At 35.4% G+C, this 12,523-nt stretch overlaps 2 protein-coding genes across 2 annotated transcripts; one reads left to right on the top strand and one right to left on the bottom strand.

The window, feature by feature from the left end:
- The first annotated feature begins 1,826 nt into the window (after positions 1-1,826).
- On the top strand, positions 1,827-9,303 carry LOC145597995 (protein SENSITIVE TO UV 2-like). Its single transcript, XM_081654281.1, has 12 exons — positions 1,827-2,217; positions 2,302-2,340; positions 2,852-2,937; positions 3,164-3,261; positions 3,416-3,744; positions 5,049-5,117; positions 5,346-5,428; positions 5,825-6,142; positions 6,513-6,619; positions 7,177-7,334; positions 8,080-8,276; positions 8,801-9,303. The coding sequence occupies exons 1-12, from the start codon at positions 1,903-1,905 to the stop codon at positions 9,066-9,068; spliced, it is 2,067 nt and encodes a 688-aa protein (XP_081510407.1). The 5' UTR covers positions 1,827-1,902; the 3' UTR covers positions 9,069-9,303.
- Positions 9,304-9,311: 8 nt separating this feature from the next.
- Positions 9,312-12,068, bottom strand: LOC145599087 (uncharacterized). Its single transcript, XM_081655498.1, has one exon. It carries the CDS (start codon positions 12,066-12,068, stop codon positions 9,603-9,605), a length of 2,466 nt encoding a protein of 821 aa, XP_081511624.1. The 3' UTR covers positions 9,312-9,602.
- Between the last annotated feature and the right edge of the window lie 455 nt (positions 12,069-12,523).

The following is a 12,523-nucleotide window of genomic DNA, read 5'->3' as shown; positions in this document are numbered from 1 at the left end:
TAGTGCAATATGGAATAATAAATCTGTTTAGTGAATTGATTAATTTGCGTACGATGATTGATTTATGCGAACAAAATAAACGACAAAATGTAACATAATTGTGAAAAATAAAAGTAGAGAAGATTTTTTTTTTTTAAAAAAAAAAAAATATGTACATGGTTCGATCAATATGAAACTACTCCACCGAACAAAAAGTATAGTTTTATTTATTTATTTATTTATTTTTGTTTTGCTTTTATGGAGGATACAAAAATTGAAGATACAATCAATCGAATATACTACGACAAAAGTGATCAATTACATCTTGGTTTGGGCTTGGTGGCTCTAGGGTCACCCCAATTATTATGGAGGTTATATACATTCGACCTCTTGTCAATGAAATGGAAGAGATAGCGACTTATATATACATATCATCGAATAAAGTTGCGCTGAGAATTGAAACACGACCTTCACTTTAGATGAGGATTATCGAAACACAACCTTCACCATACCTATCTGAAAATCGAAACGCGGCCTTCACTTTAAATGAGGATTTCTTGAAACCACTAAACCAACATACTACGTACCTAGCTTTTATTTAGCGCGATAAACATACTATAAAAGACTAATAATATGACTCTATGAGGCCCGAAATAATTTTGGGCTTGTGCAGTTGTTCAGCGTACACCCCACAATAGGTCTAGTGACTTCTTCGCACGCTCACTTTATTGTCTACCCTAATATTATTACTTTAATAACACAAGGAACTCTAAAAAAACCTAATATTACTCCCAAGCAATAATTTAATTATTTGTCGTGACCATGCCAAACGTATGAAACAAAACCATGATATACGGAGTAACAGAAATATGAGCAGAGAGATGTTCGGGTGAACTTTTTTCTCAACTTCGAACAACTCATTGTAAAATGATTATAAGTTTATAACTTTCTCGATTTTTAATTATGAATGGGCATATGACCATTTGTTGAAAAGTTATTGCAGCACGTTATAACTATCAAGATCATTTCTAGAGTAAAAGGTAGGTGCATTTGAAGCCAATCCTTCATCATCTTTGATCTCTTTTATTTCAAGTCACAAATACGGAATAAAAAAAAGCACAATAACCATTTGTAATTTTGTATATACAAAATCTATACCCACGAATAGAGCAAGAGCCACAAACTAAATCTATTAACTATTACTAAAGCAGAAGATGCTGATGTCACCAATGCCTATGTGTCGCTCTCTTAATAAAATATTTCTCGCCTAAATGCAATAATGATGTTATTTTTTTTTTCCGTGTAAAGTTATCATATTTAACAATTTTGAAATTTAAATATTAGAAACTTCTACATTACAACTTAAATGTACAGTATCAATTTATCGTAGGAAATTATAACAATTTTAAATAGCACACTAATAAACAACCTCCTACGTTGAACTATGAATTAGACGACATTGAATAAATAATATATTATAATTTTGATGAAAATAAAAAAATTTAAAATTACAAATTATACGTAATTTTTATTTATATTCATGTATAATAGCCATTTATTTTTAAAATGTACTAATAAAAATAGATTTTATATAAATCGTGCATCGCACGAGTTCTAATCTAGTTACGAGTAATAAAACAACAAATCGTTGAGGAAAATCCATAAAAGGGAACACAAAGAGCTTATATGTGATCAATAATTCAATATGTTATAGTTGTGAACTCGAAAAACATTTGTGTGGCCAACCGCATACAAAAGCACGGTAATGTTTTTTTTTTGTTGACTCGGTATTTATTACCACGAGTCCCCAAAGAAGAATTCAAAAAATCCAATCCTTTGTTCTTTGCTTCCTACAGTTTGAGTGTCCAAGTACACTCTCTACCCATTTTCTCTCTCAATTCATACTCCAATGCATCTTCATCAATGGCGTCGGAATTCACCTTAGACGACGACAACTTCGACGACGCTTTCTTCGAAGAAATCGACAAATTAGAAGTTCTTGCTACTTCTTCTTCAACCCAACATCAACAACAAAATCAATCAAAACATTCTTTTTCTACTTCATCCATTCACTCAATCTTCCCACAAATTCCAGAACCTTCCATTGCTAACCCTGTTTCTCATTCTCCTCCTCGAGAACTTTCCCAGCGAAACCCTAATGTTTCTCATTCTAGTAGTACCACTCGATCGGTCTGTTCCTCCCTTTCTGAAGAACAATCGGAAATTCAACGATTGAAGGTTTCTTTTTAGGGTTCTTGATTTTTCCCCTTTTTACCAATTCGGTAATTTTATCTTATTTTGGTTTAAATTTTTTATTTTCAGACCGAGTTGAGTTGCGCTTCCAAGGAGCTTTTGGATTTGGTATGCCTTTCATCTCATATTTCACCGAATTTTGAAGAATTCTTTTAAAAAGTTGTTTTCTTTGGTGTCAATTTGTATGTTGATTTTTGAGGGTTTGTATTGTATTTGTTGGGTTTTTATCAAAATTCTTACTTTGGTAGTGTGGAGTTATGTATAGTTCAAGAATATAGATGGGAATTTATTGGGAAAGGTGAAGGGTAATGATAATCTTTTCTTTGACGATTATTTGGCATGTACAATGCAATGGCATCAAATGAGTGAGGGAGGGAAGGAGGTTGAGGTGATGGTGGGTCGAGGATGGTAAAATGTGGGTTGTGTGACTTGAATCACTTTCTGAATTCGTTATCGTATCCCTTTAACCAAACAAGTTATTAAAGAAATACTATAGTGAATTCGTTTTCAGCTCTTATGAACCTCGTATCAAACATGCTCTTAATGATTGTATGGATAAGTTAGTGATGATCTTTGTGTTTGGAAAATTTTATTTAAGCTTTAATATAAAACTATACAGAGGCAAGAATGCTCTGAGCTTAAGAAGCAGAATGCCAGGGAGCAGCAGCTCAAGCTTGTACATGTCAATAAGAAGTCTAGGACCAGGTTAGTGGAATTTCTTCAGATGTTGTAAGAACTTATCTCTGATGTCAGAGGATTGTAACTGAATGCTTTGCTTTAAAATATTTGAATTTTTGCCATAAGTAATCCTAGAAAGTTATATGATAACTGCTTTCTTCTTATGTATTACATGCTCTACAGAATTGTGTTTCTTGACTTCTTCCCTAATATTAATTTTGTGCATTATGAAACTTTGCTTGTTTAATGGTAGTAAGTCTCAAGACCATGATACGAATGGGATTTCACTTGGATTTGAAAATGCTAATGCTACTGCTACGGCTGATCATGCTGCTCCCAAGACAGGTGTAGGTGAGAATGATATATCACTGGTTAAGCTATAGAACACATATAACTTATAATGTCCTGGTATCTTCTATTAGTTACCAAATATATTGAAAATTTACGTTCTTTTTGTCCTGCTTGGTCGGGTTTTTTATTTTTTATTTTTTTATTTTTTTACCAGCGAAAAAAAGTACTGGTGTACAAACAGATAAAGGAGATGATTCTTTAAATCCAAGCACTAGTGGCACTACATCCACAGATGGTGATTTTTCTTGTTTGCTATCAATCTGGTCCCCATTAAGTAGCCATAGATCAAGCAGAAATTTTGTGGCGAAGTTAATTGAGGCGTGTGCTAGTGACTTCTGTGATCTTTTTGCCTGTTTGGGTTCGAATATGACCTCCAAATTGGATAGCAAGTGCTCGACTCATACATCAGTGCCTGGAAAATTTCTGGATCTGGATTCTGCTGAAGTATCTAAGGTGTCGCAAGTATATTCTGAGTTGACAAAGGTATTGGGCAGACTAATTGTTTTCTTATATAATTATATCGTTGGCAATTTATCGCTACCATATGCATGTTTTGTACTAACTGATAATGGCTTTGACAAATGCGTATAGAAGACCAGGTTACATGGAAGAACATGAACATCTATAAATGGTCAAGTTGGTTTTTTCAAATTTTAAGAAACAATGTGAAAAATGAATATCTGAGGCTGACAGGATGAATAAAGAACATGTTGCCTGATATGATATTTGCTGATGTTGGTTTAGATTTTGCTCTTGCTGAGCAAATTGGGAAATCCTTTTTAGGAAACATAATTACTGACAAGAATTTTACTGCTTTCATTTTGCTATCTTTATTCTGTCTGAAAAACAATTATAACATGTACAGCTAATGTCAACAACTACCTTCACTCACAATTGTTGTGTTACCACTTACGCCATTAGATAAGCCAAGTGTATTAGTAATTTCTGCAGGGCGAGAGAGAGAGAGAGAGGGGGGGGGGGGGGGGGGCAGGGGGCAGGGATAATAATAGAAACTAAGGGGGTGTTTGGTTGGGTCTTTTGGAATGCGTTATAATGGAGTAGAACTTCCACCTTAGGTACCCAAAGTACAATTCATTCTAGTTTAAATCAGACAAATTTAACATGGTTTGAGGGTTCCCATTTCTAAATCCAAACCATTCTATTCTATTGAACCAAATGACCGCTAAAAGTCTAAGACAGTTACTGTGGAGTGGTGGATACCGTCATTGAAGAAGCTATGGCTATGTAGCCAAGTTGGTGAGTAGAAGCATTAGGTAATTCTCTGGTATGTGTCAGGTGGTAAAAAGGACAGAAAAAGAAGGGTCTAGGGGAGAAGAAGGTGAATATGTAATTTTTACATGAAGGAGCAAATAATCATAATTTGTGTATTTGTTTGTTTGCTAATATCTTGGAAAGAGGAAAATTCTTTGGATCATATATTTGAGGGTGAACTTTCTGTCTTTTCATTTTACTCATTTGTCACTTTTAAGATTCAAGATTCTTCCAAAATGAAGCAAAGAAGAAATTTTGTATAATTGTATGCTTGAGTTGTGAAGTTTCCACTTCCATGCTCCATGAATATTAAAGGGACGATCTTCCACATGGTTTCACCTGTGTTCAAGAAATATCAAATTGTCATTACCTGTATGATGTATTGATCAGCATGCATAAGCCTATAAGTCTGAAATTTATTCTGTTTCAAGTATCCAGGCATATTGTATCTTACCTTGAATGTGTTGGCATATGATTGGTTCCTCTGTAATTAATGATTCTTATTTATGTTGCAGATTGCTGATGATAGGGCTCATATAAATGCTTTTTTGGTGGTACTGCTTGATCTATGCAGTCTTGAAAATGTATGTAAATTCGTGTTCATTCTTTTTGGACCTGGGGTTGGAGGAGGGTGTTGTGTTTCTGGATTTTCATTGTTTGTGTTCTTGAAAACTGCTGTTGTATTCTTACCCTTCTCTTTTGAGTGTGATTAAAGGGGTAGCTATTATCATCTACTACGTATATAACATGTCTTTTGTAGTGAATTTGTGGTTAAATAACACATCTTGTGGTTTTACTTCCTATCGGTGCAGGCTCTAGTTGTTTATAAATCTCTGCGTATTCTGCGTATTGCTTTGGATCACATGTTGAGCATTGATAGAACATGTCCCAAAAGGTATTTACTCATCAGTTGACTTAAATATTGTAGACTTTATTTCTTTTCTATTGGGATAATGTGTGATTTTTCAAGCATCATTCACTTCTAAACAATGAAACATGAATTGTGTGTAGATTTGCATAATGTTAACTTGAGTTGATTTGCATAATGAGATTTGCATGGCCTTACATGTGGTTAATCTGTTTTCTTAGGAGGAAATATAGCTTGTTGTCTTAACTCTACCATTGCTTGCTCTCCTCTGTTTCCCTCTCTGTCTCTTTCTCTCTCAAGTTTATGCCGCCTTTTGCTTCTCTTCTCGTTTTTCTTGACAGTGTTTTTGTTCTAGATCTGTAGAATTTTGCAGCGCACTTATTTATGAACTTTGATTTGATTTTTCCAGTGTACTCTGCTCAGGGATAATGTCAAGGTGAAGAGATCTTACTCTAGATCAGATGCTGTGGACATTCATGATTCTGAAGTGGATAAGAGTGGTGGATTACATGATATTAGTGGAGATGATACATCCCCTTCGAGAATTATAACAGCTTGCAGAAATACATACATTGCTGAAAGTGAGACTTTGTCCTTTCTTTGTCAAGTAGATTGGCTTCACCTGTTTATGTCTATGCGTAAAGTTGCCCTTAAGTTGAAGGAGGAACATGCAAAGGTAGAAGCAGTTTCCATCATGAATATAATTCTAATGAGAACGGATCCTTGTTCTGCTAGAGCAAAGTAAGTAATCATGCAAATTTTTTCTCAAGCTGATCAATCTATGTTACAATAATCAAAGTACTAAAATTCTGTGGTCAATTTTCTGTCTTACTGTTGTCTGAATCAATGTATGCTGGAATTAGGGTCCCTTTACCAAATTTTGTAATTTTATCCTTATGTTTGAGCATAAATTAGTTCAATTGGAATATTGGTTTGTAAAACTCTTCAAAGTCTTAGCTGAAGCATATACTATTTTTAATAAGACAAGAAGTAGCTAATTAGTATAAGAATGGAAGGAGATCTGTATATAGTAATATTTTTTTCTAAAAAAACCTTTTTGCCTTTGGATTTTCTCCTAATTTGTGGAATTCTTCTGTAATTGATGAATCAGGTTTGGGAATTCACCTGTTTTTGAAAGTGTTGCTTTACTGTTGAGAAAGGAAGCTGGGTTTTTCTGCCGTAAAGAAGCTGTGCATCTTCTATATCTGCTTTTGAACTGTGAGTTCATGATTCGTAGTTAGTGTAGACCTTCACATTATCCGTGGTTTGCCCTTCTGTTATATGAGGTTCTTCGAGGCTTCGAGCCTTTGAGGTTTTGGGATTGTTGCTAATATTAATAATACAACTCGGGACGTGGTTATGATGTTAGATTATTTTGCGTGTGTGCTTTGCCAATTTTGTCATTTCTCTCTATTCCTTATAGAAGAATGCTGTTTTAGTTGTGTGGTCAATTGTGTGTGTGTGTGTGTGTGTGTGTGTGTGTTTTTTTTTTTTTTTTGAAGTGGTCAATTGATTTTTAGTTGCATTTATTCTTTTGGTATTTAATGCGATAATTGGAATGGATGCTATTTTGACAATCTTGCGCTTTTCCTTAAATTATGTCTAATGGCGAGTTTTATGTATTTCATTGTACTGTCCATTAATACATATGATTAGACTGGGTTTTATTTGGTGGAAAGATGTTGAGTATTGAATGTTCCATAACTTCTTATTTTGTAAAACCTTTTGGTCTTCCTCTTAATTTTTTTCAATTTTTTCTTTGTCTTTTTGTAAAGGTCCAACTATATTATCCACCTTTTGTTCGAGGTGTAATGAAGATGACAGTTATGCACAAGCGCCAAACGATAATGGAATAAGCTTGACGTGTCATGAATCTCGTGTCGTCCTTGAGGAATTGGCCGAGTGCGTAGTTTGCTCTGAGTATGGCGTGAAGGTGGGAATTCTATCCTGTGTGTGTTTTTATTCTATATTTACATGCTCCAACTCTTTTCCTTTTATGATTGTTTTATATTTCTCCTATTAATTTCAGTGTGATGTGCATTGTATCTTCATGAATTACTGATGATCTGTAAGAAGTGTAGATATAGGCTATAACTAAGCTTATTTTACTCCTGAATTGCTGATTAGATCATTTCTGGGTTGCCTCTGATGAATATGTCACGCCTAGAAAGAGAGGATTTAAATTGTTTTACTTGTTTATTGCTGCAAACATCCTTAAAAATGTACTTTGTCTTGCAGTATTCTCTTTTGAAAACCATTATTAGTTGGAATCAAGTTTGTTTTGTGTGGTGCCTATTTTTTGGGTTGGGTGGAGGCAATTATTATTAAACAAAACCATCATCAAATGGAAATAAACTTCATCCTCAAATCCTCAATACCAGAGATGGGTGGTCCAGGGTCATAATCCTAATAACATCCTCTATAATTTTGGTTATTAATATTTGTGCTCCACCTCCGGAAGGTTCAGGTTGAGGTCAGCATTTTTAAAGCTCTGCTGTTATAACTGTTCTTATCTTTGGACAAACTACTTTGTGAAATTTGGTACTATTTGGACAAACTACTTGGCCTCATCTGCATATGTTTTTTGGCTCAATAAACTGAACATCCCCTCAGTGACTTCTCATTCTCTGTCATTTGACATGTCTGATATTAGGTCTTCATTTCTGCCACTATTTCAGGAGCTGAACCTACGTAGAAATGCAATAATTGTGCTATCCTTCTTGGCCTCTTCTGGTAAATGTGGATTCAAATGTTTTCTGTTCCACAAGCTTCCCAACAGAGCTAACTTTCTGGTGCTAATCCTGAAAGTACTGATGGGAGAAATCGACGCAGAAGCATTGGAATCTTGCCCTGCATCAGAAGTTTCCAAAGAGAGGTAACAATGACTAGATAAAAAGAAGATTAATTGTTTTCGTTATCTACATATTCATCTTGCTTGCTTGCTAATTACTGATGTTGGTAGCAAGGTGCTTCAATAGTTCCATCTTGATTCCTTTTGCATTATTTTTATGTGTGATCTACAGCCATGTACTCTTTCTCACATTGCAAGTTCAATGCTACATAGTCATTGTTATTTCTCTCTAATGGTGATTGTGGAAAACGTCACTTAGTAACTTCATACAATAATATGGACTTTATTTGAAATTTTTTTTGTTAATATTATCATTAAGGGTAATATTGCAAGATTTGCAAGTCATGAAAGTTAGAAAGTGGCTGATTGATTTTTTTTTTTTTATTATCAAGTATATATTTTTTGGTTTTATTTTTCGCAGGGGTAGGGGTAGGGGGGTTGGGGAGTGTTCTTTAGGCCAGAAGCAAGATCCTTTCTTGTTTCTCAATAAGCCCATCTTCAACATTTTTTTCCCTTTTCTAATAATCTTTTTGGGTGATGCAATGCAGAACTTTACTCATGCGAGAGGCTTTGATATTACTGAACCGACTTGCATCTCATCCTGCATATTCCGCCACAGTCTTGCAAGAGTTGACAAGCTGTAGAGATATGGTCAGCTTGGCAATTGATACTGCTACTAGGCTGTCCAAGAAAAGCCGGAGGCTACTGAAGACTGACCGTATTACTAGGCAGATGAGGGAAGTTGAAGTAGTGAACATGGCTTGCTTATTTAGGAAAAGAATTTTCACCTTCCTCGGAGAGAGCATTTCCTCCTGAATATAATTTTCACTCGATGTCACATTTTTTGTTAATTGTATGTATGTACACGAATTTCTGACAAGGACCTGATATGTGAAAGGCTACTGTGGTGGGAAATTTACATGGCAACAAGCATTGTAACACTAAATTTTGTAATGAAATTATGAATGGTCCGCAATTCTGGAACTTTTTGGTGATAATCATCAAAGTGTTTGCAGCATTCTCTAATATGCTTAACTCTTGTACTTCCACATTCAGAAAAAAAAATAAAAAATCTTGTACTTCGCTTTTGCATAGAGTATAATGTCTCAATATGTCGTTTCTGTTAGCTTACAATACTTGCAAATTATAATCCCCCTCGACTATATATCGAGGTTTTTGAATAGGGAGAAATGTTGTCGTACATAGGTAATTTTCTAAATTTGTTATCATCCTATATACCAGTTTAGTGTACACCAAGATTAACAATACCAAATTCGCTCTATAGGTCCCGGATGCAATTCTTGCATCCACAACGGACATTGTTTATGACAAACTTAGTTTCAAAGTTAACTAACTCTGACCCAAGAGATTATACTCTAGAGTTACTCTAACTAAAACTTGATCAGGAACTACACCCTTTGCCAACATCTTCTCATACAACATTCTGGCTTCTGTTAGTCTCCCGACCCTGCAACAGCCATGAATAACTATACTGTAAGCCACAACATCAGGTAATAAACCCCTATAAACAGCAGCATCGAAAGTACTTAAAGCCTCTTCAATCAGTCCTCTTTTGCACAGGCCATCCATTATGATACTAAAACTGACAATATTGGGGTCTATTTTGTTCCTAGACATTTCTTCAAATAATTCAAAGGCACTGTCCAACCCACAAAGTTTGAAGTAGCCATCAGCTAAGCAACTGTATGTCACGACAGTAGGCTTCAAGCCTTCATTTAGCATTCTTCTGAAGATCAGCATTGCTTCGTTTACTCTACTCTTTTTACAAAGAGCGTCAATCAGAATACTATGAGTGATAACAGTGGCTCTGATTGATCCATATACTAGGCTTTCGTATAGCTGCATTGCCTCATCCAACTTCTCTAAAGTGCAGTAACCACAAATCATAGTGTTATATGTCACAATATCGGGTTCTGGTCCTTGAGCAACAAGTTTCCGAAAGAGATTATTCACATCTTCAACCCGGTAAACATTGAAGAGACCTCTAAGAAGAACATTGTAAATGGCAATATCAGGACTCACCTTTGTATGTTGCATAAGCTGATGAAGATTTAAGGCAGCCTTCAAGTTATTCTGCTCACAGAAGCCATGAATTAGCGTACAATATGCAATGGCATCCAAAGGGGCATCTATCTTAACCATTTGGAAAAAGAGAATTAGAGCCTCGACATTTCTCCCCTGCGCACTCAGTGCTTTCAGAAGCAAAGTCTGAGTTACAGAATCAGGAATTATGTTCCTCATTGATATTAGACTATATACCTTCATCATATCCCTCATTTGGTTCAATCTACAATAACCATCTAGCAAAGAGTTAAATATATATACATTAGGTTGTATACCCTTCTTTGAGGCCTGAAAGAAGAACTGAAGAGCTTCATTCAAATAACCTTGTTTGCTAAGCCCATTGATAAGTACTGCATATACAACAAGATCTGGTACATGGCCAGCTATCAACATCTTTCTGTACCATATGAATGCCTCTTTCAGATTTCCCAGTTTACAGAAACCATCAATAAGATTACTATAAGCCAATTGAGAAGGCTCCAAACCACGTTTCACATAATCACCAAAGACCCCAGTAGCCTCACGAGCACAACCAGCTTGGCATAACCCTTTTATGAGAATGCCATTGGTAACTATGCTAGGCGAGATTCCTTCCCTAAACATTCTTCTATACACTTCAATTACTTTTCCTAGATTTCCTACTCTCACATATGAATCCATGATTGAGCCAAAAATGACAGCATCCAACTTCCATTTCTTTTTCAAAGCCTCAGTCAAAAAGCGATGGCCTTCTTCTACCCTCTCACTCTTTAGAAGGCCATCAATAATAACACTATATACAATCAAGTCCGGGGATAGACCTCTCTGCAGCATCAAATTGTAAAGCATAAATGCCTGGTCCAAATTCTTTCTCTTGCAATATGAGTCAATCAAGGTGCTAAATGTCACCAGGTTTGGACTCGGACCCGTTTCTAGCATTGTATAAAAGAACTTTGATGCAGCTTCAATAGAACCCTCTTTACAAAGAATCTTCAGTATCTTATTACAATCAACAATATTTGGCAGAAAGCCCCTATCAATCATCTTCCGGTGAAAGTTCAACGCTGTTTCAAAAAGATGATTACTGATAGAACTCCTCATGACAAACTCACACACATTGAACCCTTGTTTCAATTTATTTCCCGACTGCCCACACAATTCATCAAGTATATTCGTAATACCATCAACGCAACGCGAGGCAACTAACGAATCAAGCATAATTCTTAATGCATAAGGAGCAACATCAATTCCCATTTTCGACAATTGCAAGAAAACACTAATACCTTCATCAAATCTACAATTTCGAAAATACCCAGAAAGCAAGAAACTATAAACTGTGTTAGGATTAGTCCCGTATGTCTTAAAACCCTCATGAAGTACCTCAATAACATCTAAGTCCCCAAATCTCTCAAGCATTTTATCAAACACTTGGTGGGCATCACAAAACAAGCGATGAAATAGCAAAATATGGGCAATGCAACAGTACGAATGCAGGGAATGATTGAACCCTAAAGCCTTCTCAGACCATTCAAATAGCCTAATTGCTGAACTGGGTTCTGAACGGAGAGAGAAAAGGACTTGATCAACAATGGTGGGTTGAGATTCAGGGGAAAAATTAGGGTTTTGAAAGGGTTTAAAGTTGTTGCCTTGAAATCCAGCAAAAGTGCGAGTGATAAGAGATTTTGATAACAATGAAGAAGAGAGAGATGAAATGCGATAAGGTCTTAGAAGCTTCAATGGAGGGAAAAGCATTATTTGAAGTTTCTGAAGATTGTGGGAAACTGTTTAAATGAAGCTCCATATAGCAACTACTTGTATTTCTCCAATGGGTATCTCCCAATTGTCCTAGGTCAATGTCACGTCTTATCATGTTAGATTTAGGTCGGACGTAGATTAATCGAGTGTTCAAATGTGTATCAATCGCGAATTAGACCGTACATTACATAGTTTATCAAAGATTTTATCTTCATATAATCATACAATGAATGTCGATGAACTAAACTAGCGGATTATTCTTTGATGAAGTTGGAGAGCTATATGTTGTTATGGCCAAATAGAATCCTTTCATTACATTAAGCTAACTAAACTCCATAGTTAGAGCATATAATTCCATGAAGGAAAAAAAAAAATATCATATCCAATTTTAACTTGAAACAGTAAAATCGTAAGGGGCTTAGATGACACATGTCCCACCATTCAAAGTTGAA

This window comes from Chenopodium album, chromosome 20 (genome assembly GCF_948465745.1).
Source record: "Chenopodium album chromosome 20, dcCheAlbu1.1, whole genome shotgun sequence".
Lineage (NCBI taxonomy): Eukaryota > Viridiplantae > Streptophyta > Magnoliopsida > Caryophyllales > Amaranthaceae > Chenopodium > Chenopodium album.
The sequence above is the reverse complement of the archived record's forward strand: the minus strand, read 5'-3'. Positions and strand labels throughout refer to the sequence as shown.

What these genes read in the sequence shown, in the direction of transcription:
- LOC145599087 (XM_081655498.1), bottom strand. Translation starts at nt 12,068, where the DNA reads ATGCTTTTCCCTCCATTGAAGCTTCTAAGACCTTATCGCATTTCATCT.
- LOC145597995 (XM_081654281.1), top strand. Translation starts at nt 1,903, where the DNA reads ATGGCGTCGGAATTCACCTTAGACGACGACAACTTCGACGACGCTTTC. An exon ending in TATATTCTGAGTTGACAAAG is followed by an intron (nt 3,745 to 5,048) that starts GTATTGGGCAGA and finishes TTTATGTTGCAG; the next exon opens with ATTGCTGATGATAGGGCTCA. An exon ending in TCTATATCTGCTTTTGAACT is followed by an intron (nt 6,620 to 7,176) that starts GTGAGTTCATGA and finishes CTTTTTGTAAAG; the next exon opens with GTCCAACTATATTATCCACC.